Raw genomic sequence first — 24,275 nt, 5'->3', positions numbered from 1 at the left:
TCTCTCTCTCTGTGTGTCTCTCATAAATAAAAACATTTTAAAGAAATTAAAATTAAAAGTACTCTAGGAAATGATTCAATTCTATTAATTAAATAAATATGGCTCAAAAGATATACTTGATACTTGAAACATCTCCTGAGTTTGTGAATCTACATAAAGCAATTAATGCTAATGCATTAAATCTCAAAAATTACATTTGAGGTAAATTAACCTCTTTTTACCTGGAATATACAAGAATGAAGAGAATCGGGCACCTGGGTGCCTCATTCAGTTAAGCCTCTGCCTTTGGCTCAGGTCACAATCCCAGGACCCTGGGATTAAGCTCCACATCAGGTCCCCCCTGAACAGAGAGACTTCTTCCTCTCCCTCCCTCTGCCTGCTGCTCCCCCTGCTTGTGATCTCTCTGTCAAATAAATAAATAAATAAAACTTAAAAAAAAAAAAAAAGAATGAAGAGAATCTTGGATTTTTAATTAGGTAACCTTAGCTATAAAGAATATGCTATACTATTTTTAACTTTAAAAAGAAATCAAGGGTTGGCTCAGTTGGTTAAGTAGATTACTCTTGATTTTGGCTTAGGTCAGGATTTCAGGGTCCTGGGATTGAGCCCCATGTGAGGCTCAGCCCTCCTTATAGATTCTGTTTGGGATTCTCTCCCCATCTCCCTCTGCCTCCCCCCACCCCCACTCGTTTTTTTCTCTCTCTAAAATAAATGAATCTTTTAAAAATTATTTTTTGAAAAAGGAAATCAAATATGCCTGGAAGCTTTTATAAAGAAAGGGACAGAATTTAAGGAGCAGGCATTTAATTCTAACATGGTTCTGCTGCTTAGTACTTAAAATGTACTTACCTAAAATTTATTAATAATTAAAGGACAGTAATGTTCACCTGTTCTCTGGTAACCTGTTTGTTCAGGACAGTTTTTCTGGTAATTCTGTTTTTATATTTCAGAAAAACATTGCCCAGAAAATAGGTGAAATAATGAGACAAAACAAAAACCTGACCTGTACCTGAGTGTTCCTAATAGTAAAATTCAAATAACCAACAGAGAAACAGAAAAAGCCATATAGTTATTAAAAGGTTTTTTGAACTTATTTTTAAAACCTGGGAGAGAGGGAGGGAGAGAGCATAAGCAGGGGGAGGGGCAGACACTTAACCGCCTGAGCTACCCAGGTGCTCCTATAATAGTATTTTTTAAAATAGAAATCCAGTGTGATTTGCTACTATACAATTTACATGAAAATTAACTCTGACTTGAAGAAACCTAAGAGGAAAAAAAATGAAGAAACCTAATAGAAAAATTAGTGAAGGAAATATAAATGGCTAAAAACTCTTGATGTACAACATCACTAGTAAATAAGGAAATGTAAATTAAAACAAGGAAATATACTATTTTTCAAATAAGCTAAGCTTTAAAAAACATGTCCATCTTGCTCCACTTTTGCCTTAAAATTATTATAAACTTTTGATCTGGTAATTCCACTCCAATGAATTCTTGAAGAAATAAAATGTGGAGAGATATGTACACAGATATATGTTTGTAAAATCATTATTTATAATGGGCTCAGTATTAGAAGAATGGTTGAATTATGCTACATTTACGCAGTGCAATTTTATACATCTGTTAACGTAATCTCTTACTTACATAGCCATATTCCATTTTTCAAGAATGTGTTTTAAATGACTCAATTATTTATACTTTCATAATTTCCAAATTTCTACCATAATTGCAATTTTTTAATTAGAAAAAAATTAATACTTAGCGCTTAATGAAGTACTTGTTATGCCAGACCTTGTTCAAGGAACGTTACCCATATTAATCATTTAATTTTCACAACAACCTCCTGAAGTACTAATATTCTCATTTAACAGATGAAAAAACTCAGATATAGATTTTATATATTTACTTGAGAGAAAGAGAGAGATCATGAGCAGGGCGGAAGGGCAGAGGGAGAAGGAGACCTCATATTGAGCAAGGAGCCTGATGCGGGATTCAGTCACAGGACTCTGGGATCATGATCTGAACCAAAGACAGACACTTCATTGACTGAGCCACCCAGGTACCCTTGGGTTATTTCTAGTTTTGGCTTTTTTTTTTTAAAGATTATTTATTCATGAGAGACACAGAGAGAGGGAGAGGCAGAGACACAGGCAGAGGGAGAAGCAGGCTCCATGCAGGAAGCCCGATGTGGGACTTGATCCCAGGTCTCCAGGATCACGCCCTGGGCTGAAGGCGGCGCTAAACCACTGAGCCAGGCTGCCCTGTTTTGGCTTTTATGAGTAATTCCCTAGTTTTGGCTTTTATGAGTAAATCTATTACATAATGTGCTTTTATTTTCTTGAGTAAGTAAGTAGAAGTGATATGGCTGAGTTGTATATGTTTAACTTTATAAGAAACTGTGAAACTTTAAAAAATTTGTCTCATTTCCCATTCCCACTGGCTGGGTATGAAAGTTCCAGTTCCTCTACATCCTCACCAACACTGGCTATTATCAATCTTATTAATGTTGGCTACTCTGACAGGTACCTAATGCTTTCTCATAGTTTTAACTTGCATTTATTTCCCTGATCAATATTGTTGAGTATTTTTTTTAAGATTATATTTATTTTAGAGCATGAGCAGAAAGAGAGGGAAGAGAGAATCCCAAGCAGACTCTGTAGAGCCCCACATGGGGCTCAATCCCAAGACCCCGAGATCATGACCTGAGCCAAAATCAAGAGTCAGACACTTAACAGACTGAGCCACCCAAGTGCCCCCAATAAAACACAACAGGTTTTTGTATATTAATTTATTTTATTCTACAACTTCATTGAATTTTATTAACTGATTAGTTCTAACAGTTTTTATTGGAGTAGTTAAGGTTTTCTATATATAGTATTGTGTCATCTGTAAATAGCAGTTTTACTTCTTCCTTTCCAATTGGTATGTTTTTATTTTTTTCTTGCCTAGTTGCTGTGGCTAGGATATAAATCTTAATTTTTTATGGTTTTAGAAAAACAAATACATATATAAGAATTCTAGTATATTTTCTCAGTACCCCCAGCAGATGGTTATTTCTCTACTTTACGGTTACTACACTTACTACAAAGCTATGAATTGAACGCTTTGGTAGATTATTTTTAGAAGTACCATACTTCAGTCTTTTGAGTAACATTAATATTTGGCAAAACATAAACATACACAGAAGGAAATTATTAATTCTTATATTGGATGGATTTGCCAGGTGTAAAGTGTTTAAATTTTCCATTACACTACTAAAATAATCTTTCTTCTTTATTTTAATAGATATCAGACACCCTGAAGAACTTTCTCTCTTGAAAAAACCCAGAGATCCAACAAAGAAAAAAAAGAAAAAGCTAGATGACCAGTCTGAAGATGAGGCACTTGAATTAGAGGGGCCTCTTATTACTCCTGGATCAGGTGAGACTTTGTTAGACTAACTAAAGGATACTGTGAGAACCATGCATATATCCATATGATTGTGTTTTTTTGACAAATGATTTACATAGGTTTAAGAGAGTGATCATTTTTTAAAAACTTTCCGTCAGCATTTTTCCCCTGCAATCATGAAATCACCACCAGGCACTGTCGTGTGCAAATCATCATGTCAAGTGTCTGTTAATAGCTGCATCAATAAAAAGGAAGGCTGGTTCTCTGCTCAAGAATAATTAAAAGGGGGGCAATAACTTTGTATTGCAAAAAATTGGACAGTGTTTTATATTTAGTTCTTTTTTCTGTATTCTGTGAAAACCACAATTACTTATTTAAGACATTATTACTACTCTGGGTTATTTAAAACCTCTATGCTTTGCATGTGTTGGTCCCTTTGGCTTTCCACCTTTTTCCTTTAAGACTTTGCCCCTTTAAGAAGCTTCCTTAGATTTCCTTCTATTACTTTCCCAACCTGAATTAAGTATCCTTCTCTTCTAAGACCAGACTTTTCTGTGTTTAGTATCATACTGCATGTTCTCACCTAATAAATTGTGAGCTCTCGGCATGATAGAACTTTCACATTTTTGTTATCAGAACCCAACTCAGCATATGGCATCCAGGAGGAGCATAGGCAGTGTCTTTTGGGTAGCTAGATGACTAATTAAAGTACATGGTTCTTTAGTCCTGGGCATATACAGGGACTGGACATCCTTATTCGTAAGTTTTTAGGCTAATTGAAAAACAGTTACTGTACTTAAGAAGGTAATATATAAGTGCTAAATGAAAATACAGAAAGTAGGATTGCAGGAATTTGGAAGACAAAACAATTCCAAACAGGGTATATTTACTTTATAGGTTGAGGAACTGAGTTTGTGAATTAAGCTTTTAAAAAGTTGCAGTGGCTAGGACTCTGATGGTAAGAAAAGGCAATCCAGACAGACTGATCTTGACAGTGAACATTTTGGTCAAAGAATAGTTACAAGATGTTAATAAACCGGTTGAGCCAACTGACTGGGGGGAGACCTCAAGGAACTTCAGGATTACACGGAGGATAAAGGAGAATAAAACAATGTGCCTTTAATATAGAGTAGGGTTAATTTAAAAATTCAATTAATACATGAAGATTTATGTTACTGAAGGCATCTGATAGGGGACACCATCCCTTTTTCACTTAGTTTATAGTGTAAATGGGACTAAGTAACTGCAGGGTGGGTTTTTGTTTTTGTTTTTTGAGGTGTTATATACAGTAAAGTGGACAAATTTTAAATTATAGTTGAATATTTACAGATGTATACTCCATCTAGTTTGTATGCTTCCATGACTTGTCAGCACCTTAAGTCAATATTTGAACCAAATATTGAAAAACATGATCAGATGCATACTGTTTCCCTAAATACAGGTCCAGGTATCTCAGTATGTGATACCTTCATGATTTCAGATGCCTTGCTTCGCAAATGTAAATGTTCCTCTACTGCAGGTGTGGTGAGGATTAAATATATACTCTTCAGGCTTGGTTTCCGTTAGTTCCTCCTTTTTGAATTGTGAGCATCTCAGTGTGAGCATGGCCAGTTATACTCAGTAAGTGATAACTGTTATTTAATGTATACTTTATCTTTCATTTTTCCCTGTGATTTTGGTGGTATTAAAAGCAAAGAACCTTACAAGAAGTATGAAATTTATGGGGTGCCTGGGTGGCTCAGTCGGTTAAGTGTCTGCCTTTAGCTGGGTTCATGATTTCAGAGTCTTGGGACTGAGCCCCAAGTCAGGCTCTGTGCTCGGCAGAGAGTCTGCTTCTCCCTCTCCATCAGCCCTTCCCCATGTGCCCACATTCTCTTTCTATCAAATAAAGAAGTAAAATCTCTAAAAAAAAAAAAAAAAAAAAAAAAAAGTAATTTGCCCAAGGTTTATAATAGAGGGCAGAGCTAGAATTCAAATCCAGGTCTATCTGGCTCACACTCCTGTTACTAACCATTACATAATATCATTTCTCCAGTTATATTTAAAGTAAATACTGTGTGAATAGTCGTTGGAACATTTGATAAAATATTAGCATATAAATTATACTTTAACAAAGTTTAATTTTTTTTTAAAATGTAATCTTTCAAGAACCATCATGAATGAATTGATTCTCAGACTTTTTTTTTTTTTTTTTGATTCTCAGACTTTAGTCAAATTCTTACATAGAATATGACATATTCTAGGAGTTCTTAAATACCTTGCTTTCACAACTGTGCTCAGGTGGTATGCCCTTGAGTGCTTCACCACTTTACTGAGGAAAATACCAAATCTCTAATTACCTATGAGGGAGGGAAATGAGCCTGATCAGCTGGGGAAAGAGTTTTTCCAAGAAACAATTAACTTTGTAGTATAGTACTGACTTAAGAATTACTAATTTCAGGATTTACTATATAAGTAGAATTAGAAAATTATCTCATTAGAAATTTTTCTTAAAAATCTTAAAGGCAGTTTAGACAAAGAAAAATTCTGGGTTCTAAGATAATACAGAAAGTAATGAATACTTTGCTTGTTTGGCATTGTCAGGAAAATCATTTATGCAAGACGCCATTTTTCCTATTTGGAGTTTGCCATTTTTAAGCAGCAAAAACATTTAAAAAAATTTTTAAGCAAACTAAATTATTAAATTTGCTCACTTTAAAACAGCTGGCTTTTTTTCTGAAAATATTCATTAAAATACGTGGCAAAGGCCTTTAACTAAAAGTGCCCAAATATAATAGGGACCATGTTATAATATTGACAATATATTTTTAGAAAAAAGATAACAGGTTATATACGTAAAAGAAAACATATTTTTAACACTTGATATTGCTTCTTCATATTCTGTAATTGTAAGATTTCATGTGTTTAGTTTTCTGTCTATTCCAGGAGATTTGTATTGAAATTTGTTTTCACCATTGAAAACAGCGATTCTCTATGGGATTTTTTCAGCTGTGCATGCTGATTTTGGAAACAGATTTGGATTCTGTCTTGTTCTAGATTCAGTTTTGAGCGAAGTCTTCTCCAGTATTAATACCAGCATTACTCATAGCATTTACTGTAAAGACATTTTCCAACACTTCAGTCTGGTTTTGACTAAAAGCAGTTCTTGGTCTTCGGCCTCTATACAACTCAGCCCTCTTTTCAGAAAGACAGTCTTTCTGAGGCTGAGTAATTTTCATATTTCAAATATCTTTTTCTGGTACTGGGTGATGCATAGTACAAGGGAATGAGATCCCATTGGGAAGGCTCAGGATATGTAGACATAGGTTAACATCTTTTGCTGAGGAACTACAGGTGTCTGTCTGTCTAGGGCCTGTTTCATTGATGGAACACAGGCTTTCTTCTGGTCTTGTCCTAAAATGCTCTCAATTGAAAAGGAGCAGGGTGAGGATTTGCTTTCCCCAAGCCACGCACCTTCCCGGAGGCTGGGAGACATCTTTGCATGGGCTGCACAGGGTAGCTCTGGCCTCTCCTCGCCTCTTGACTGACTCCACCCCACGTTTACAGTTGGGATCCTCCTGTAGTTCATTCCAGGCTCCCTGAAAACATTTTTGTAAACTGTTCTTTAATTATAAAAGTATGCTCACAGTAAAAATTCAAATATTACAGAATTATGCATTCATTTTTGTCTTTCATGAAAGCGTGGTTTTGGGGCTCCTGGGTGGCTTAGTGGGTTAAGCGTCCAACTCTTGATCTCAGCTCAGGTCTTACTCTCAGGGTTGTGAGTTCAAGCCCCATATTGGGTTCCATCCCTACTTAAAAAAATCAATAAATAAAAATAAATTTAAAAATTAATGGGCAGCCTGGGTGGCTCAGTGGTTTAGCGGCCCATGGCGTGATCCTGGAGGCCCGGCAAGGATCGAGTCCCACGTCGAGCTCCCTGCATGGAGCCAGCTTCTCCCTCTGCTTGTGTCTCTGCCTCTCTCTCTCTCTCTGTTTCTCTCATGAATAAATAAATAAAATCTTAAAAAAAATTTTTTTTTAATTTTTGAAAAAAAAAGGACTGTTATACATTTGTAATTTATGTTTTTGCACTTGGAATAACATTAATGGATCTTATAATCCTTTAATTATAGAAGTCCTACATTCATACAGTCTGATTATAAAAAATTCCAATAGTATAGAAAACCTACTAAACTGAATGTGAATATTCCACTTCAACTTACTCCCTTGCTGCTGTGAAACTCTGTTGTAAACAGTTGGAGTACAACTTGCGAGTACCTTTTCTATATGTTTATATTTGTGTCTAATTATGTTTTTTATGACATGAATGAGAGTTTAGTAAATACTGTATATTCTGCAATTTGAGTTTTTCCGTTGAACAGTAGATTTTGGTGATCTTTCTGTGTTGGAATAAAAGGTCTCCCTAGTTCAATATAAATAGTGTCAAAATTTCCGTTTAGGAAATGTATATTTAACTGTTTTCCTACCTAGATAGTATTTAATTATTCTATCAAATATACTCCAGAAAGTCTCCCAGAAGTTCAAATATACACCATAAAAGTGTAAAAGTGATAGTTTTACACTCCCATCAACAGTACATGAAAATGCCCCTTTTCCTACCTTCTGACTGATAATACATGTTGTAAATCACTACTGATTTTTGCCAGTATGTCAATAAAAATATCTCAGAATTACATTTTTAGTTGCCCTGATAAACACTAGTATGAATAATAGTTGAGTAATATATATTATAGTTTTTAATTTTGTGATCTTTTTACTGTACTAAAGTTTTACATTTTTTATGTAGTCAGATTTGTAATTTGCTTTATAGTTTTGGGCTTTCACCCTTGGTTAAGAAAATCACAACTATTACAAAAATTCTTCTATATTTCCTTTTTATATACTTTTATATAATTATTTCATATTTATGTGTTTTAATTCATCTGTAATGTCAACATTTGTTATTTTCAATTCACCTGCAGTTTGTTTCCTAAGTATGGTAGGAGATTGATATTTTGATGGAAATTTTCTAAAATGTATTAAATACTTTCACACTCTGTTTTAAAAAAGAATAAGAATGTAATTAGTAACCATAGTAACCAAGTTATGAGGCAGATTCTAAAGTTACATGGGGTTTTTAAGATTTGTAGTAGGTGGCCCAAGACTGTAGTGCTTTGTTGAACTCACTCTCCCCTCCTCGCAGTTTGGGTTATCCTTCCATATAGTTGAGCAAGCTCCTATTTGTTGTTAACTAAGTATCTTAGTTCATCTTATCCTTAATAACTTTCTACTTCAAATATGTTTTAAATTGAGCGATCAGAAACACAAGGCAGTTGGGATTGTCACTGAACTGAGACTTAGAAGGAATATAAAATGCATTAACCCTCTGTCCCAGCATTGAATTGGGAAATAAGTACAAACATACCTGTTGGAAGGCACATTTGCAGTAGCAATGGTGTAGCTGACAAAATTCTAAACAAATCACACCAATTGGAAATGGCTTAAATAAGTTATGGTACCCAGGAGGTGGTGTGTATCGCTTCAATCAGACTGGCTGATTTATAGCTTGGCTCTGAAACTTAATAGCTTTTGACATTGGACAACTTATTTAACCTCTCTGTGCCTCAGTTTGCTCCTCTAAAATGAGAATAATAGGATTGTTGGAAAAACTAACTGAATTATTATCGTGGAGTGCCTAACAGGGTAAGAATAAGAGCAGTGAGGTGATCACATGTGAAGTGTAGAATATACAAAGTCGAGGAAATTGAGAAGGCAGAGAATTGATGGGGTGGCTGATTCTATTAAATATTGTATAATTTAGGGGAATATATTTTGTTTTAGAATCTTTATAAAATTGTCAATTCTACCTTTAATTCTGAATAGTCCATCAAATTAGGAATGAATTTTCAGTATTCTGACATTCCTAGTAAAAGATTTATTTGCTATATCTTTGAAATATACAATGAGAAGATTTTGCCTGGAAGATAGTGTTTTTCTATTCCTTATTTATATATATACTCACTATAGCAAGATTATTTTTTGCCCACTTAAGCTGGAGTAATGTTTTCAGCCCTTTTAATTAGTATGGGCTGCCCAAGTAACCCTTTCACAAAATGCCTTTGTAGTTTTAAAGTTCAAGCATTTAAGGATATCACTGACTATCGCAATGTTCTTTAAAGCTAATAAAGAATTGACAGCTTTCTTTGTTGCTTATTTAATAATGTTTAGGTACTGCAAATTGCTTTACTGACTAATAACATTGGGAGAACACATAGGGACATCAAATGAGATACCATGTGGCTAGAAAGATTTTTTTTTTTTTACTTTGTGTGCTCTTCCTAGACTAGGTCATGACAACTATAAAAATCTCTAGCATGACTACCTCTGTTTCATAGGGAATTGTTTCTGTCATTGCATGGAGTAATTGTTTTTATCATTGCATGGAGGGGTTGTTAGAGTGGAAGGGAAATTCCTAAGCATATTCCTAAATTAGATAAGGGAAAACAGTCATTCTCTTTGCATCCTCCATTTACACATTTTCTTTTTAAAAATTATGACTGAAAACAAACATAAAAGGGTTAGGACTTCGAGGGAAGGTTCTTTTACTTAACATTATTCTGAACTTTGAAGTCTTAATTTAATCCAGTCTCCTTAATTTTTGTAATTTAAAATGATGGAGGATATATTGTCAGTTGACTAAGTCAACAAGTTTTAATTAATGTAGCCTCTACTACATGTATGTCCCTGTTGAACACTGAGGAATTGGAAGATAAAATACCCCTGCCTTTGGGGCTTAATTATAAAATGTATCTTTGTTTGCAAAACTTTATCTTCCCGTTTGCTTTACTAGTTTATTTGTAAAGCTGTTGGAACCAGTTCAGCTATTAACTGAGAAAATGTTAACATAAAATTGTTCTTAGTTTATGTGCATTTATTCAGTTACATCAAGCTGTCTTAAAACAGGGTGTGGATTTCAAAGAGTGATAAACGTGGATATGTTTGTCACTGGATGCTTGACTAGAGCACTTCATTTTTTTGAATTGGACAAAAAAACTTATGTTACAGTTTTTAAGATTCTTTACTCTTAAATTCATCTAAAATATTTACTTCGGTTTATAATTCACATTAGGAAAATCTGTTTTTCTTTTTTCCATTTCCTTTTCCTTTTCATTTCGTTTCTGTCTTCTGTTGTTACCTTTCCTTTACCTTCTGAATTCCTGTCTTTCCTTTCCTATAGGCACCGATGTTCTTTACATTGGCCCTCTGAAAGGTGAGCCTTGCCACAATTAAAAACTTGATCTGTCTGCTTCAGCTATATTCTTAACATTTAGCTTCTAATTCCCTTGAACTGTTTTCCCCAGAATTTCTGCCAATGTAATTATATTCTTTTGACCTTGTTATTTATTATATGTTCTAATGTTGTACAAGTAGAATTAAAGTTAATTTTACATGTTTTCAAGACAGGTAAAATAATGTACTAAGCTCTTCCATAATGAAACTTGTTTCACAATTTGCGTTATATAGCATGTATTATTAAAAACTAAAATTCTGTACTTCATTCATACTTATTACCTATTTTTCATGTTATTTATTAGGAAGTATATATTCAAGCCCAGGACTTTACAGTAAAACAATGACCCCCACTTACGATGCTCATGATGGAAGCCCCTTGTCACCAACTTCTGCTTGGTTTGGTGACAGTGCTTTGTCAGAAGGCAACCCTGGTATACTTGCTGTCAGTCAGCCAATCACATCACCAGAAATTCTGGCGAAAATGTTCAAGCCTCAGGCTCTTCTTGACAAAGCAAAAATCAACCAAGGGTAAGTTTTAAAATACAGAAACATTGAGGGACGCCTGGGTGTGGTTCAATCGGTTAAGCTCTGACTCATTATTTCAGCTTGGGTCATGATCTTTTGGGTCATGGGATTGAGCCCCACATCAGGCTTGTATACACGCTGTCTCTCAAATAAATTTTTTAAAAATTAATGAATTAAAGACACACTGAAGAATTTCTTTCTCCAACTAGAGGTAGAAATATTTTATTAATCTTGTCTTGCATTCCACTGCTCTTGTTAATTTGTCCAGGTGGCTTGATTCCTCAAGATCTCTTATGGAACAAGATGTGAAGGAAAATGAGGCCTTGCTTCTCCGATTCAAGTATTACAGCTTTTTTGATTTGAATCCAAAGGTACCGAGGGTTTAGAGGGATCTCTTTTTTTTTTGGTTCATTTGGATGTTTGTTTTTTAGAATTGATGGGGTAAGTAATCATTTGTATATAGAACATCTGAATAATATTACAAACCCAAGCTTTAGACAAAGGCATCTGTATTTGAAATAAGTATTGTGTTCCTAGGTTGGGAACATAATTAAACTTTTTCTTTTTTGTTAAAATAATTGAATTTTTGGTTGATTTGTATTTTAAATGCACTAGCTTGGTACTATAGAATTGATAAAGTTAGTTTTAGGGATTTTTTTTTTTAAGTCTCTCTTTAAGCTGTGATTTTAGTAAAATAAGAGTTTCTGGAAAAAAAAGTGTTTCTGAAATAGTACCTTTTCAATGACTTTCAAATTTCTAATTATAAATCACAAGATGTTGCTTCAAAGAAAAACTAAGTCTACATTTCTTCCTACTTAGTTAGGCAAACATTGTTATATATTTTTACTATCAAATGACTGCATCATCTGTCCTACTGAAATACTTTGCTTTTCTGAGAAGAGTAAATTTGATAAGAAATCTTGGAGTATTTTTCCCTAGAAAACATATGGCATGGTGTTTTGGATCTTTTGCTTCCTTATTATCGTTCTTAGGTGAAAACCTCTCTTGGCTACTTCTCATCCTTTTCATGTCTAGATTATAGTATAGATTTTAATGTATATGCTTACCATTTTTTATTATGTGCTTAAGTAATTCTTTAACGGTAAAATGTATAATTTGGAACTACAAAAAACAGTCTTAGTCCCCTCAGGCCATATCATGTCTCATTTCAGTAAAACCAAAACTGTTTTGGGAACATAAGTTATATTTGCTAGGGAAGGGGATGCCATATGTTTTGTTACCACTCTAAAATAGTATTGCTAGTACATTACTATTAATTTTTATTAACATAACTAAATGGATAATTCAGTAACATATAAGTAAATCTTTACCACAAGTATATATATGTACTCTGTATTTCAGATTCTTAATATAATTACTAAGGACCTAGTACTTTGTCTAAGTATGCTTTTCCATAGTGAGCAGGGTGTTCCCTGAAGTAACTTACTCCCTGACTGTAACATTTTAGTGTGGCAGGTTGCAATAACAAGTGAAAATCAGTCACTTGTACCTTACTTTAAATGTCTCTCAAGTTAGATTCATTTTGTTAAGAGCTCTGTAATATCTAATTATTATTTCCCTGTAAAATAACATACAGAATCTTATTTCTAATACTGAGTAATAATATTTTGGCATATTTTTAATGTCATTTTTAATGGAAAATTAGATGTGGGAATATATAGATATACCTAACCCGATAGGTATCCTTGTTATTGAGCATTTGATACTGTATAAAAATCCCAGAAAAAAAGTATATTAAAACTTTTTGTTAAGCTTTGAAAGTGAATATTCACTTTTCAAACATTTTTATGTTAAGGGTGATGTAGTAAAAAGATTGTGTCTCTTTTGCTGCAGTATGATGCAATCAGAATCAATCAGCTTTATGAGCAGGCCAAATGGGCTATTCTCCTAGAAGAAATTGAATGCACAGAAGAAGAAATGATGATGTTTGCAGCCTTACAGGTAGTGGAGAGTATTGGTAAATGGGACTTTCAAGGGAAAGAGTAGGGGATTATTTTTAAATAAAGTAGCATTGTAATTCCAGTAGTATTTTGATAGTGTTTACTTTTTGCTGTGTGGAAACTGAATACACTTAAAGACAAATCCATGAATTTAATTTTTTTGTCATCTCATCTAAGAGTTTGGTGGTGGTGTACTGTTAGTGGTATACTTAACAGCTATTTTTCTGTATCCTATAGGAGAAATACATTGTCCTACCTCTAGATATATAGTAGCTTAACACTACCCCATTTTCCCTTAGAAATGGGATCTGTGTTGAAAATCACATTTCTAAAATGAAGCTTATTACTTGCATAATTTCCTAAGTAGCTGGGGATGATAATGTTTGTTAAATGGCTATAGCAAAAATAATACATTTTAAAGGTGATAAAATAGTGAAACTAAACATAAAAAAGTTTTTAGAATGATAATCCTTAAGAAGTAGGTAGCTAATATTTTCCTTATATTAAACCAGTGTTACCCCAAAAGTGGTTCTGAACTGCATATCAACTTTTTCAGAATTACAGTAGTGCTTATTTAAAAATTATCCAGGGCAGCCCGGGTGGCTCAGCGGTTTAGTGCCGCCTTCAGCCCAGGGCGTGATCCTGGAGACCCGGGTTAGAGTCCCACGTCGGGCTCCCTCTGCCTGTGTCTCTGCCTCTCTCTGTGTCTCTCATGAATAAATAAATAAAATCTTAAAAACAAAAAATTGTCCACTTCACTACTGCTGTCCTCTAATAAAATAACATAGGGTGGCATCCACAAATCCGCATTTAAGAGACACTGAGGGGATCCCTGGGTGGCGCAGCGGTTTGGCGCCTGCCTTTGGCCCAGGGCGCGATCCTGGAGACCTGGGATCGAATCCCACGTCAGGCTTCCGGTGCATGGAGCCTGCTTCTCCCTCTGCCTATGTCTCTGCCTCTCTCTCTCTCTCTCTCTCTCTGTATGACTATCATAAATAAAAAAAAGAGAGAGAGAGAGACGCACACTGAGCTGCATGCAGTTGACCACTAGATTAAGTCATTCTTACATTTTAGATTGAGTGAGGCTTTGGTGAATGCTCTCAGATTATGGTAGAATTCTGAATTCTGGTTTTGTGTAAAGTTCTAACAAAATTGGTGTTCTTTAAGTACAGGAGGCAGAGGTGACATTTAGTTATGAAAAGCTTTCACTGTGGGGGTGTCTGGGTGGCTCAGTCGGTTAAGCATCTGCCTTCTGCTTCATGTCATGATTGTAGGGTCCTGGGATGGGTCCCCCATGTGTGGGGCTCCCGGCTCAGTGGGGAGCCTGCTTCTCCTTCTCCCGCTGTCTCTCTGTCCCTCTTCTCCCTCTCCATCTGCCCCTACCTCCACTCATTCTTGCGCGCGCGCTCTCTCTTAGGTAATAAAAATCTTAAAAAAAAAAGATCAGGGTGCCTGGGTGGCTCAGTTGGTTAAGTGGCTGCCTTTGGCTTATGATCCCAGAGTCCTGGGATTGAGCCCTACATTGGGCTCCCAGCTCTGCGGGGAGCCTGCTTTTTCCTCTGCCCAGTTTATATGTTCTTTCTCTTAAATAAAATAAAAATCTTTAAAAAAAGAAAAAAAGCTTTCCTTATGATTTTATTTTCTTCTCTTTAGAACACAAATAAAAATGCTCTTAATCTTCTAAATGCTTTTATGCATCCAGGAAGGTTTTCTGTTTAAGACTCCTAAAATTGTCCTTTGTGATGGAAGAGAAGCCCCTTTCTTCTGTTATATGATGAAGGAAAGGAATTGAAACAAAGCTTACACAAGGAAAATCTTTCATGATAGATGAGTTAGTTTAGATAGACTTGCTTAATCAACTAGTTAAGGGTCTTCTGTTGTGTTTCTAGATAATTCAGACTATCTGAAGAATTTCTTGAATTAAATTCTGGAGTAGGGTCGCCTGGGTGGCTCAGCGGTTTAGCACCTGCCTTCGGCCCAGGGCATGATCCCGGAGTACCGGGTTTGAGTCCCACGTTGGGCTCCCTGCGTAGAGCCTGCTTTACCCTCTGCCTGTGTTTCTGCCTCTCTCAATCTGTGTGTCTCATGAATAAATAAATAAGATCTTTAAAAAAAAAGTTCTGGTGTAATTTTACTCAGAGTACCTCACTTGGTTTATGGCTTTCTGCCTACATCTTTCTCACTTAGAATATGGGCTTATAATTTTCTAGTGAAGGTTTTGCCAATGACAGAATAATACATATAAAATATATGTCGGGGGGACACCTAGGTGGCTCAGTGGTTGAGCATCCGCCTTCAGCTGAGGACATGATGTGATCCCTGGTCCAGGGTTTGAGTTCCACATTGGGCTCCCTGTGAAGAGCCTGCTTCTCCCTCTGCCTGTGTCTCTGCCTCTCTCTGTGTCTCATGAATAAATAAATCTTAAAAAAAAATGTGTATATATGTATACACATACACTCATACATATGAGTTTCACATATATATGTGTGTGTGTGAAACATATATGACATGTGTGACATCTATATGTGTGTGTGTGTGTGAAACTCAGATTTTTTACATAGTATTTATCTTTTTATTATAAAAGTAATGCACTTAAAAAATACCAACAGATACGAATGTGCCTGGCACATAGGTGCTCAAAAAAATTTGGTGAGTGAGAATATAGCTGACCCTTGAACATGGGTTTGAACTGTATGGGTCCACTTACATGCAGGTTTTCTCAAGTAAATATAGTCCAGTAAATGAAGCAGGCTCCATGCAGGGAACCCAATGCAGAACCCGATCCTGGGACCCCAGGATCACACCCGGAGCCGAAGGCAGATGCCCAACCACTGGGCCACTCAGGTGTCCCCAGAATATGTGTTAATTGATTGCTTATATTATCAGTAAGGTTTCTAGTCAAGAGTAGACTATCAGTAAAGTTTTAGGAGAATCAACGCCCCTCCCCCCATGTTGTCCAAGAGTCAAAATGTACACACAGTTGTATTTTCACAGAAATGGGATTATTTTGTAGCTTTCCCTCACCCACTATACAGCAGATGTTCCATTTTAGTGCAGTAGAAAATGCCTCAGAAATCATGAATTTTAATCTGTGGAAACGGAATGTCCCAAAGCATAGGTCTCGGGGACCATTTTAGAATCTAGATTTAGAGTGGCTGCACCAGTTCACAGTGTAAGAGGGTTCCCTTTTCTCCGCATCCTCTCCAACATTTGTTGTTTCCTGCCTTGTTAATTTGCCCCATTCTCACTGGTGTGAGGTGGTATCTCATTGTGGTTTTGATTTGTATTTCCCTGATGGCAAGTGATGCAGAGCATTTTCTCATGTGCATGCTAACTCTGGGAAACGAACTAGGGGTGGTAGAAGGGGAGGAGGGCGGGGGGTGGGAGTGAATGGGTGACGGGCACTGGGGGTTATTCTGTATGTTAGTAAATTGAACACCAATAAAAAATAAATGGAAAAAAAAAAGAATCTAGATTTAATGAGAGAACTCTGGACCAAAAACCCCCTGAATTCTTAGAAGCCTTCCCAGAGACTGTCCCAAAGGCTCTAGGAACCCATCCAGTACCAGAAGGGGGAAACTTTGAAAAAACGGCAAGGAAATGTCTAGTATTTTTATCTCCGACATACCGTACACTCTGAATTATTTTCTCCTTGGGGCTTCTGTTTCCTTGTGTTTCATGAATCTACATAGTATAAAGAAACAAGTAATTTAAGGTAAGGTGTGTAGGGCACCTGAGTGTGTCAGTCGGTTAAGCTTCTGCCTTCAGGTCATGATCCCTGGATCCTGGGATCAAACCCTGCCTTGGGCTCCCCGCTCAGCAGGGAGTCTGCTTCTCCCTCTCTGCCCCTGCTCATACTTCTCTCTCAAAAATAAATAAATAAAATCTTTAAAAAAATAAACTAAGAAGGTGTAAATAAAGAAATAGGTTAGTAACACTGTTTTGAAGCAGTTACGTTCAAGTCTGTATTATAACATTTAATAGATACCCCATGCACCTCTGAAAGCAAAGCTGGATTTTATGACCAGTCCCATTCATAGCCAGGGTTTCTTCAGGATAACTTTTTTTTTTTTTTTAAGATTTTATTTATTTATTTGAGAGACAGCACGCATGCTTGAGCAAGCACAAGCAGGGGGAGAGGCGGAGGGAGAAGCAGATTCCCTGCTAAGCAGGGAGCCCAATGGCAGGGCTTGATCCCAGGAGCCCAGGATCATGACCTGAGGCAAAGGCAGACACTTAACTGAGAGTGCCACCCAGTTACTCCTCCTGGATAACTGCTAAGGACTTTTTGCATCACAGCCACCTGAGTCACTTAATAAAAATACAGATTCTGGACTGGACCCCCCAGATCTGCTGAATCAAAATCTCGGGGGGTGAATCTAAGAATCTATTTTTCACCATCTCTCTTAAGAATCTGTATTTTTCACCAACTCTCTTCATGATTCCTAATGTTACTCTGCCATTTGAGGCAACTGCCCAAGGGCCTCTACCTACTTCATTCTCCATGATTCGTGAACATGGAAATTTCTGTCACTGTAAGGATCTCATTTTAGCATAACCGAAGGTACAGCCAGAGACTATTAATTACCAATTCACTAAATCTTAAAATATAGAGGAAAACTGACAACTGGCCTCAAATTAGTTCACTGTTTCCTATGAATAAATTGTATTCAGTGAATGAATGCTTCAGAAATTTGGATTGCTACTAAATGCTTTGAAAGGTAACTGATTAAGTGATTTAAAAATTCTGCTTATCATTCCATCAAGATCTAACAGATCTGTAATAAGTGACTTACTTACCTAAGCATATTTAAAATCATGACTAGTTACTCAAAAGCAGAGATTTTTCTATCTACATAGAGGAGTATTACTACTCATTATGTATCTACCCAAATATATACTTATGTGTGTATATCCACATATAAATGTAATCAATCTTATTTATTTTGTTCATTTGAGAGAGAGAGTGCATAGCAGGAGGAGAGGCAGAGTTTGGAAAGGGAGAAGCAAACTCCCCACTGAGCCACCCAAGTTGAACTACCCAAAACCCCTAATCTTATCATTCCTTTTTTAAAAAAAAGATTTTTGGCATTTATTCATAAGGACATAGAGAGAGGCAGAGACATAGGCAGGAGAAGCAGGCTCCATGGAGGGAGCCTGATGTGGGACTCGATCTCAGGACTCCAGGATCATGACCTGAGCCGAAGGCAGATGTTTAACTGCTGAGCCACCCAGGCGTCCTAATCTTACCATTCTTCTGTAACTGAGAATATAAACACCTTCCTCTGATTTTATTTTCAGTATTGAATTGAGTTGAGGAGTGGGGTTGGGGAGAGTAGAGCTTTAGATTTCAGCCTAATACTGATAACTAATTTTCCTCCGCTGGGTAACAGTAGTAATATAAGGTAATCAATGTTATCCATCTTTACACAAGACCTTATTCCTATTCTGTTAATTCATTCAGTGTTCATTGGGTTCAGGACCTGTTTTAGACACAGGGAATACTGCAGTGAGGGAAAAAAACACATAAAAAAATCTCTGCTCAGGGGCAGCCCTGGTGGCTCAGCAGTTTAGCGTAGCCTTTGGCCCAGGGCGTGATCTTGGAGACCCAGGATTGAGTCCTGCATCAGGCTCCCGGCATGGAGCCTGCTTCTCCTTCCACCTGTGTCTCTGCCCCCCACCCCCCACTTGGTTTCTTGGTTTTACATGTCCAAACACCTTTTGGATAAGTATTAGGATATTTCGGACACTGATTTCAGGTGCTATTTATTTCCTTATCATTCCAGTTCTTGGACACTTCTCTTTTCAAGTTAAGTGATGAAAAGCGTTGAATATAGATGCAGGCAGTAATCTCATTTTAAAATGTTACTAAATTTAGAATAGTCACTTAAATAAATATCATTTCTGTTTTCAGTATCACATCAATAAGCTGTCAATCATGACATCAGAGAATCATTTGAACAACAGTGACAAAGAAGTGGACGAAGTTGATGCTGCCCTTTCAGACCTGGAGATCACTTTGGAAGGGGGAAAAACATCAACAATTTTGGTAGGGTGAATCTTTTTCCTGCTAGTATAGTTTGAATTGATGCTTATCTTTTTGTGGATTTAGGTTCTTATAAGTATTGGGTGGATATAGAGAAATATTTCAAGCTTTACAGAATACAGGTGTTGGCTTTTCAGAAACTTTATGGAAAATTATAAAATTAATATTGTTCTAGTCTGCAGTGCTTCTAGTACAGCAAAGATAAATTTTGTGATATCTGCCCATTCTGTCATAAGCAGTGGGAAGACATTTTTGCAGAGTGAAAGGTAGTCTCAAGTCATGGTAAAATCCATTAGTGAGCTGCACATTTGTAGTGAGCTACAAAAGGAAGAGAAAAATATATCTTGGGAAAATTTTTAAATACTAAGTTTGGTTTTAAAACTTAGAAATTAGGAGATCCCTGGGTGGCTCAGCAGTTTAGCGCCTGCCTCTGGCCCGGGGCGCAAGCCTGGAGTCCCGGGATCGAGTCCACGTCGGGCTCCTGGCATGGAGCCTGCTTCTCCCTCCTCCTGTGTCTCTGCCTCTCTCTCTCTCTTTCTCTCTATGTCTATCATTCATAAATAAATAAATAAATAAATAAATAAATAAATCTTTAAAAAAATAAAAATAAAACTTAGAAATTAGTTATTACAGAAGAAACACTTAGGGCTGTTATGATTTTGCATAATTTCATATGCAGATACAAACAGTTCTAGCTGAATTAGAATCAATAATATGTTCTTAAAGGTTATATGAACTGCTATTTTGATCAAAATTTTTATTAGCTTTTTATGTCATTTGAAAATGACCGTACGTATAACCATATAATGATTCTACCTTTAAAACCTTCATTAAAAAAAACCTTCATAATCTGTATTTTATGTAATTTTGTTTATTGAATAAGCTCATACTTGATAATCAGATACTATATATTAGAGCTTCAAATTTCAAGAAAAATCAGGAAAAAATGATTTCTTTCCTTAGGGTGACATCACTTCTATTCCTGAACTTGCTGACTATATTAAAGTTTTTAAGTAAGTACAAAAAGGGGAGGGATTCCAAATATTAATGAATGATAAATATTAATTTTATAGTAATGTTCACATTGTTGAAATTTACTGTAAGATTAGCAATGCATCTCTACAAGCATTTATCAGTTAGAGAAACACTAAATTGAGAGAAAATAACTATCTTTACCAAATTAAAACTGTAGTACTCATGAACTTGTTTTTTTCTAATAAACATTTTTCTTAAAAGGGAAAAACAAAGACAGTATAGCCTAGATTGCATTGTGTAGATTCTGAGACATACAGTGGCATTTCAGTACAAAGCATCCCCTCTGGGTGAAAGCAGGACATAATGAACCATTATTGCCAGTGGTTATTTCCTTGTTCAAAGCCCCGGATTCTATTGCATTTTATTCATTTGATCATGGAACATTTTATGAGTGTATCTTATCTAGACTTTTATCAATCTAGGCACAGTCCACAGAATCAAGAGAGTTGGGCATTAAAGCAGAGAGGGTAAAGAGGACAGGATGTGATATGGAATATAAGATGTAAAGCCATTATGGAATAAACCCTTTACTGTAGCTAAACATAGAATAGCTCACCATAGAGAACAGTTTCTGAGATCAGGGCATGATTTCAGATGCTGCTCCCTACCCCATTCTCCCGTTACACATCCTTCCTTATCCATACTCCATCGTGACTATTCTGTTTTCTTTGTGTTTGGCTTTGGTGTGGCAAGTTGAAACACCAGATACACCCTGAGAGAGACAAGTATTTTCCTCACTTTAGTTATGCTAGGTACACCTGCCTGTCCAGAGAGGCCCCAGAGGCAGCCCTGCACACACCCAAGAACCTACTGGTGGATTACAGGACCTAGGAGCCTTCCCATTGGTGACATTTACTTCACCTTTTCTTGTCCTTTCCATGTGACCTGCTAGTGATAGAGATGCCAACACTAACAGAAATACTCGAATTCTGGTCCTTCTGTCTTTCTCCCCTGCCCATTCATTCTTTGTGAGGTATTCCTGAGTAGATTGTTCGAGAAGGCGCAAATCCATTAACAGCAACATTGAATATAACATGCTGGCCCAAGGGAACGGAGCTCAGCATGTGTAAAACTTGGCCTTAGACTTTCGCTGTTGTGAAACTTGGCTGCTAATCCTATTGATAAAGTTATTTCAAAAGTTATTTTTCTGTTAATTCTATTTGACATGTAGGCCAAAAAAGCTAACTCTAAAAGGTTACAAGCAATATTGGTGCACCTTTAAAGATACATCTATTTCTTGCTATAAGAGCAAAGAAGAATCCAGTGGCACACCAGCTCATCAGATGAACCTGAGAGGTAAGGAAAGCCTTGGAATGAGCAGTGTTGATGGAGTAATTTCTGTTGGCTGATCATTGATAAACTTCACTGTGGTGGGCCAGGGTAGTTTTTTAGCAGATTCATTGCTTCTTTAGGTTCTATTTTAGGTCTAGATTCTTCTTTTCTTCTTCTTCTTCTTTTTATAAGTAGTTTTTGTCACAATTTTGGGTATTCAATTTCACATGAATATTTTGTTGTAAACTCTTTGTGCAGTCCTCATTTGAAGTGATTCCACTTTTCTTGTCAGGTAAATTTATGGTACCTCTTTTCTCATCTTCAGCATTTCAGCATTCAGGTTTTCTTCATTCTCATCCATGTTGTAGTCCTCTGTTTTTGCTGACTTCTCCCTTCCTCATCAGCATTGTACTCCTCTTTCTTTACTGATGACAAGCTTGTCCCCTTCAGGTTCCCTAGCCTCATTTTTGGCTCAACAGTGGGGTAGCAGGCATCTATGGGGTTTGGCCAAGTTTTTCCCCTACCCCATAACTCTTCCCTGCACATTTTTGTTCAACACTCAGCTCTCAGTCTCGCCTCTGGGAAAGCCCCAGGATACTGCTCTGAGGCTCCTCCTAGCTGACAACCGGAATCTCATTGGTTTCCTCTTGTCTCTTCAAATCTAGTGCTATCACTAGGATCTGGTATTTGAGGCACATGTTATTGGACATGTTTCTACTCCATTTTAGCAGGCTTGCTTCCTGTGGTCTGGACTAACACCGGCTGGGAGCTCAGAGCTACTGGCTTTGGTCGTCGTCCCTCCCCCCGCCCCCCCCAACTTTATTTGCTATTTGGGTGACTTCTTTAGTTCTTCATACTGCTTCTTCACCTCCCTTACCTGATTGATGTAGTGGTTCAGGTAGAAGGCGAATTTCCTACCCAGGTTGGACTGGTTCTTCTGCCGCTGGAGAACATCTTGCTGCCTCCTGCCATGATTTTTCTGCAGGGTCTTGCAGATCGTTGATGAGCCCTTCACTTGTGGACATATTCACTAAAAAGTACCTGGCTACCTGGCTTACTTGACATAAGAACTGCACTCACCACACCTTTGGCACGAGTGTGTCCGGGGGAGGATGCAGTAGTTTGGCATCTCACTGTTCCACACTCTTTACAGCAAAGGCCAGAAAACTAAAATACATTTTCTGGACTCATTTCCAGTGAGATTTTGATTCCAATCAGATACATTCATGTGAAACTTGAATTTCCAATTATGTTAAGGGGCTGGAGAGACAGAATTGAGAAAGGAGCAAGGTGCTTCTGGGCTGTGGAGCTGCAGGGGCAGCCTCCTGTTTCCAGCCTCTCTAGGGTAGCAAAGATTGCACTTCTTTAGCAGGCCAGTTTTGAGGGCTGTATTCAGGGAGTTAATTCCTATCGGCCCGGCCCATTTCTCCTTTGGGCTACATTTTGCATGTACATTTATGATTATATGTTAAAGCAGTAAGTCTTTCTAACTAAAAATATCCATATTTGGACAAAAGTACCCAAGAAGGGGGCCCCTGATTCATTCACAAAAACGTTTCCCAAAATAATTTCATTTAATTGCTTAAAATACAGAGGTGCTTTCCTTGATCTATAGTCTTAATTTTCCATTCTGCATAGTACATTAGGATATTTTTAGTATATTTCAACAAAAATAATTCAAATCTCTACCCTGTGTTCTGCCCAGTAGTCCTCTGAACTGTTGTTTTAAAAAATGGGAAGTCTCTGTCCTGGGTAGAAGACTGCTATGCCCATGTGTTAGAATTCTGTAATTTTCCTCAAAGTTTTAATTAGGCTCCTGCCTTTCTCTCATAAGACCCATGGGTTTGACTTTTGGGTCTCCATCATTATTTGTTACTCTTAGACTCTATTGCAGCTCTGTTGTTGCTTCACTCCTAAGCTGCCCAGGACCATTCCAGATGATCTCCTCTCTGTCTGTAGACTAGATCTGTGTTCTGGCCCCTGTCGTCTTTGTCCCTGTTACATCCTTAACCTTCTCCCTGTGTGAAGTCAAGTCCTGGTATGGAGAATGGCTTACACATGCTGCCTCTACCAGGTTCTCCCAAAAGAGCACTTTTCCAGCACATCACACTAATGAAGATAACACCAGTCTTAAAATCAAATGGCCTAGATTCTGCTCTGCTATTAAACAAGCCCTATGATTTTAGAAAAATAGCTTCTTTGGACCTCAGTATCTTTTTCTAAGAAATAAGTGTGTTGGACTAGATGCTCTCCAAGGCCTTTGGACATCTAAAATATAAAGTTATAAAAAATTTAGTTTAGTAAATACTGATTGAATTCCTGTACTGAAAACTGTCCTAGATACTAGAGACGTGAGCAAGAACAGATGACAGTACCACTCCTCTAGGAGTTTAGAGCATGTAGGGAAGATAAACAGTTACAATTTGGACAACAGTACTTTAAAAAGTAACAGGTCAGGAGCTTGGGTGGCTCAGCAGTTGAGCATCTGTCTTTGGCTCAGGACATGATCCCGGGGACTGGGATCAAGTCCTGCATCAGGCTCCCTGAGGGGAGCCTGCTTCTCCCTCTGCCTGTATCTCTGTCTCTGTCTCTGTCTCTCTCTCTGCGTCTCTCATGAATAAATAAATAAAATCTTAGGAAAAAAAAGTAACAGGTCTAAGGGGGAGCAAAGGGACAAGGTATCAGTGTTCAGTGACAATGGAGAGAATCAGGATAGACTTTGTGGGGGAAATAATGCCAGAGTTAGAGTTTCACGAAGGGAAAGTGAATTA

At 37.0% G+C, this 24,275-nt stretch overlaps 1 protein-coding gene and 1 pseudogene across 7 annotated transcripts in view; one reads left to right on the top strand and one right to left on the bottom strand.

Annotated features, from left to right (window-relative positions):
• Window positions 1–24,275, top strand: part of FERMT2 (FERM domain containing kindlin 2) — an 80,076-nt gene that overhangs the window by 45,670 nt on the left and 10,131 nt on the right. For 4 of the 7 annotated variants that reach the window (XM_072838580.1, XM_072838579.1, XM_072838577.1 and 1 more), the window contains 8 exons: window positions 3,286–3,420; window positions 10,610–10,642; window positions 10,968–11,193; window positions 11,459–11,561; window positions 13,045–13,152; window positions 19,066–19,200; window positions 20,161–20,210; window positions 21,404–21,528. In XM_072838580.1, coding sequence (XP_072694681.1) covers window positions 3,286–3,420; window positions 10,610–10,642; window positions 10,968–11,193; window positions 11,459–11,561; window positions 13,045–13,152; window positions 19,066–19,200; window positions 20,161–20,210; window positions 21,404–21,528 — 915 coding nt within the window. The remainder of the gene's footprint in view (window positions 1–3,285; window positions 3,421–10,609; window positions 10,643–10,967; window positions 11,194–11,458; window positions 11,562–13,044; window positions 13,153–19,065; window positions 19,201–20,160; window positions 20,211–21,403; window positions 21,529–24,275) is intronic. The other 3 variants (XM_072838581.1, XM_072838582.1, XM_072838578.1) reach the window with 1 other exon arrangement.
• LOC140639972 (homeobox expressed in ES cells 1-like) lies at window positions 1,385–7,369 on the bottom strand (annotated as a pseudogene).

The sequence above is a fragment of the Canis lupus genome, chromosome 9, assembly GCF_048164855.1.
Source record: "Canis lupus baileyi chromosome 9, mCanLup2.hap1, whole genome shotgun sequence".
Taxonomy (NCBI): Eukaryota; Metazoa; Chordata; class Mammalia; order Carnivora; family Canidae; genus Canis; species Canis lupus.
This window is presented reverse-complemented; position numbering and strand designations above follow the sequence as displayed.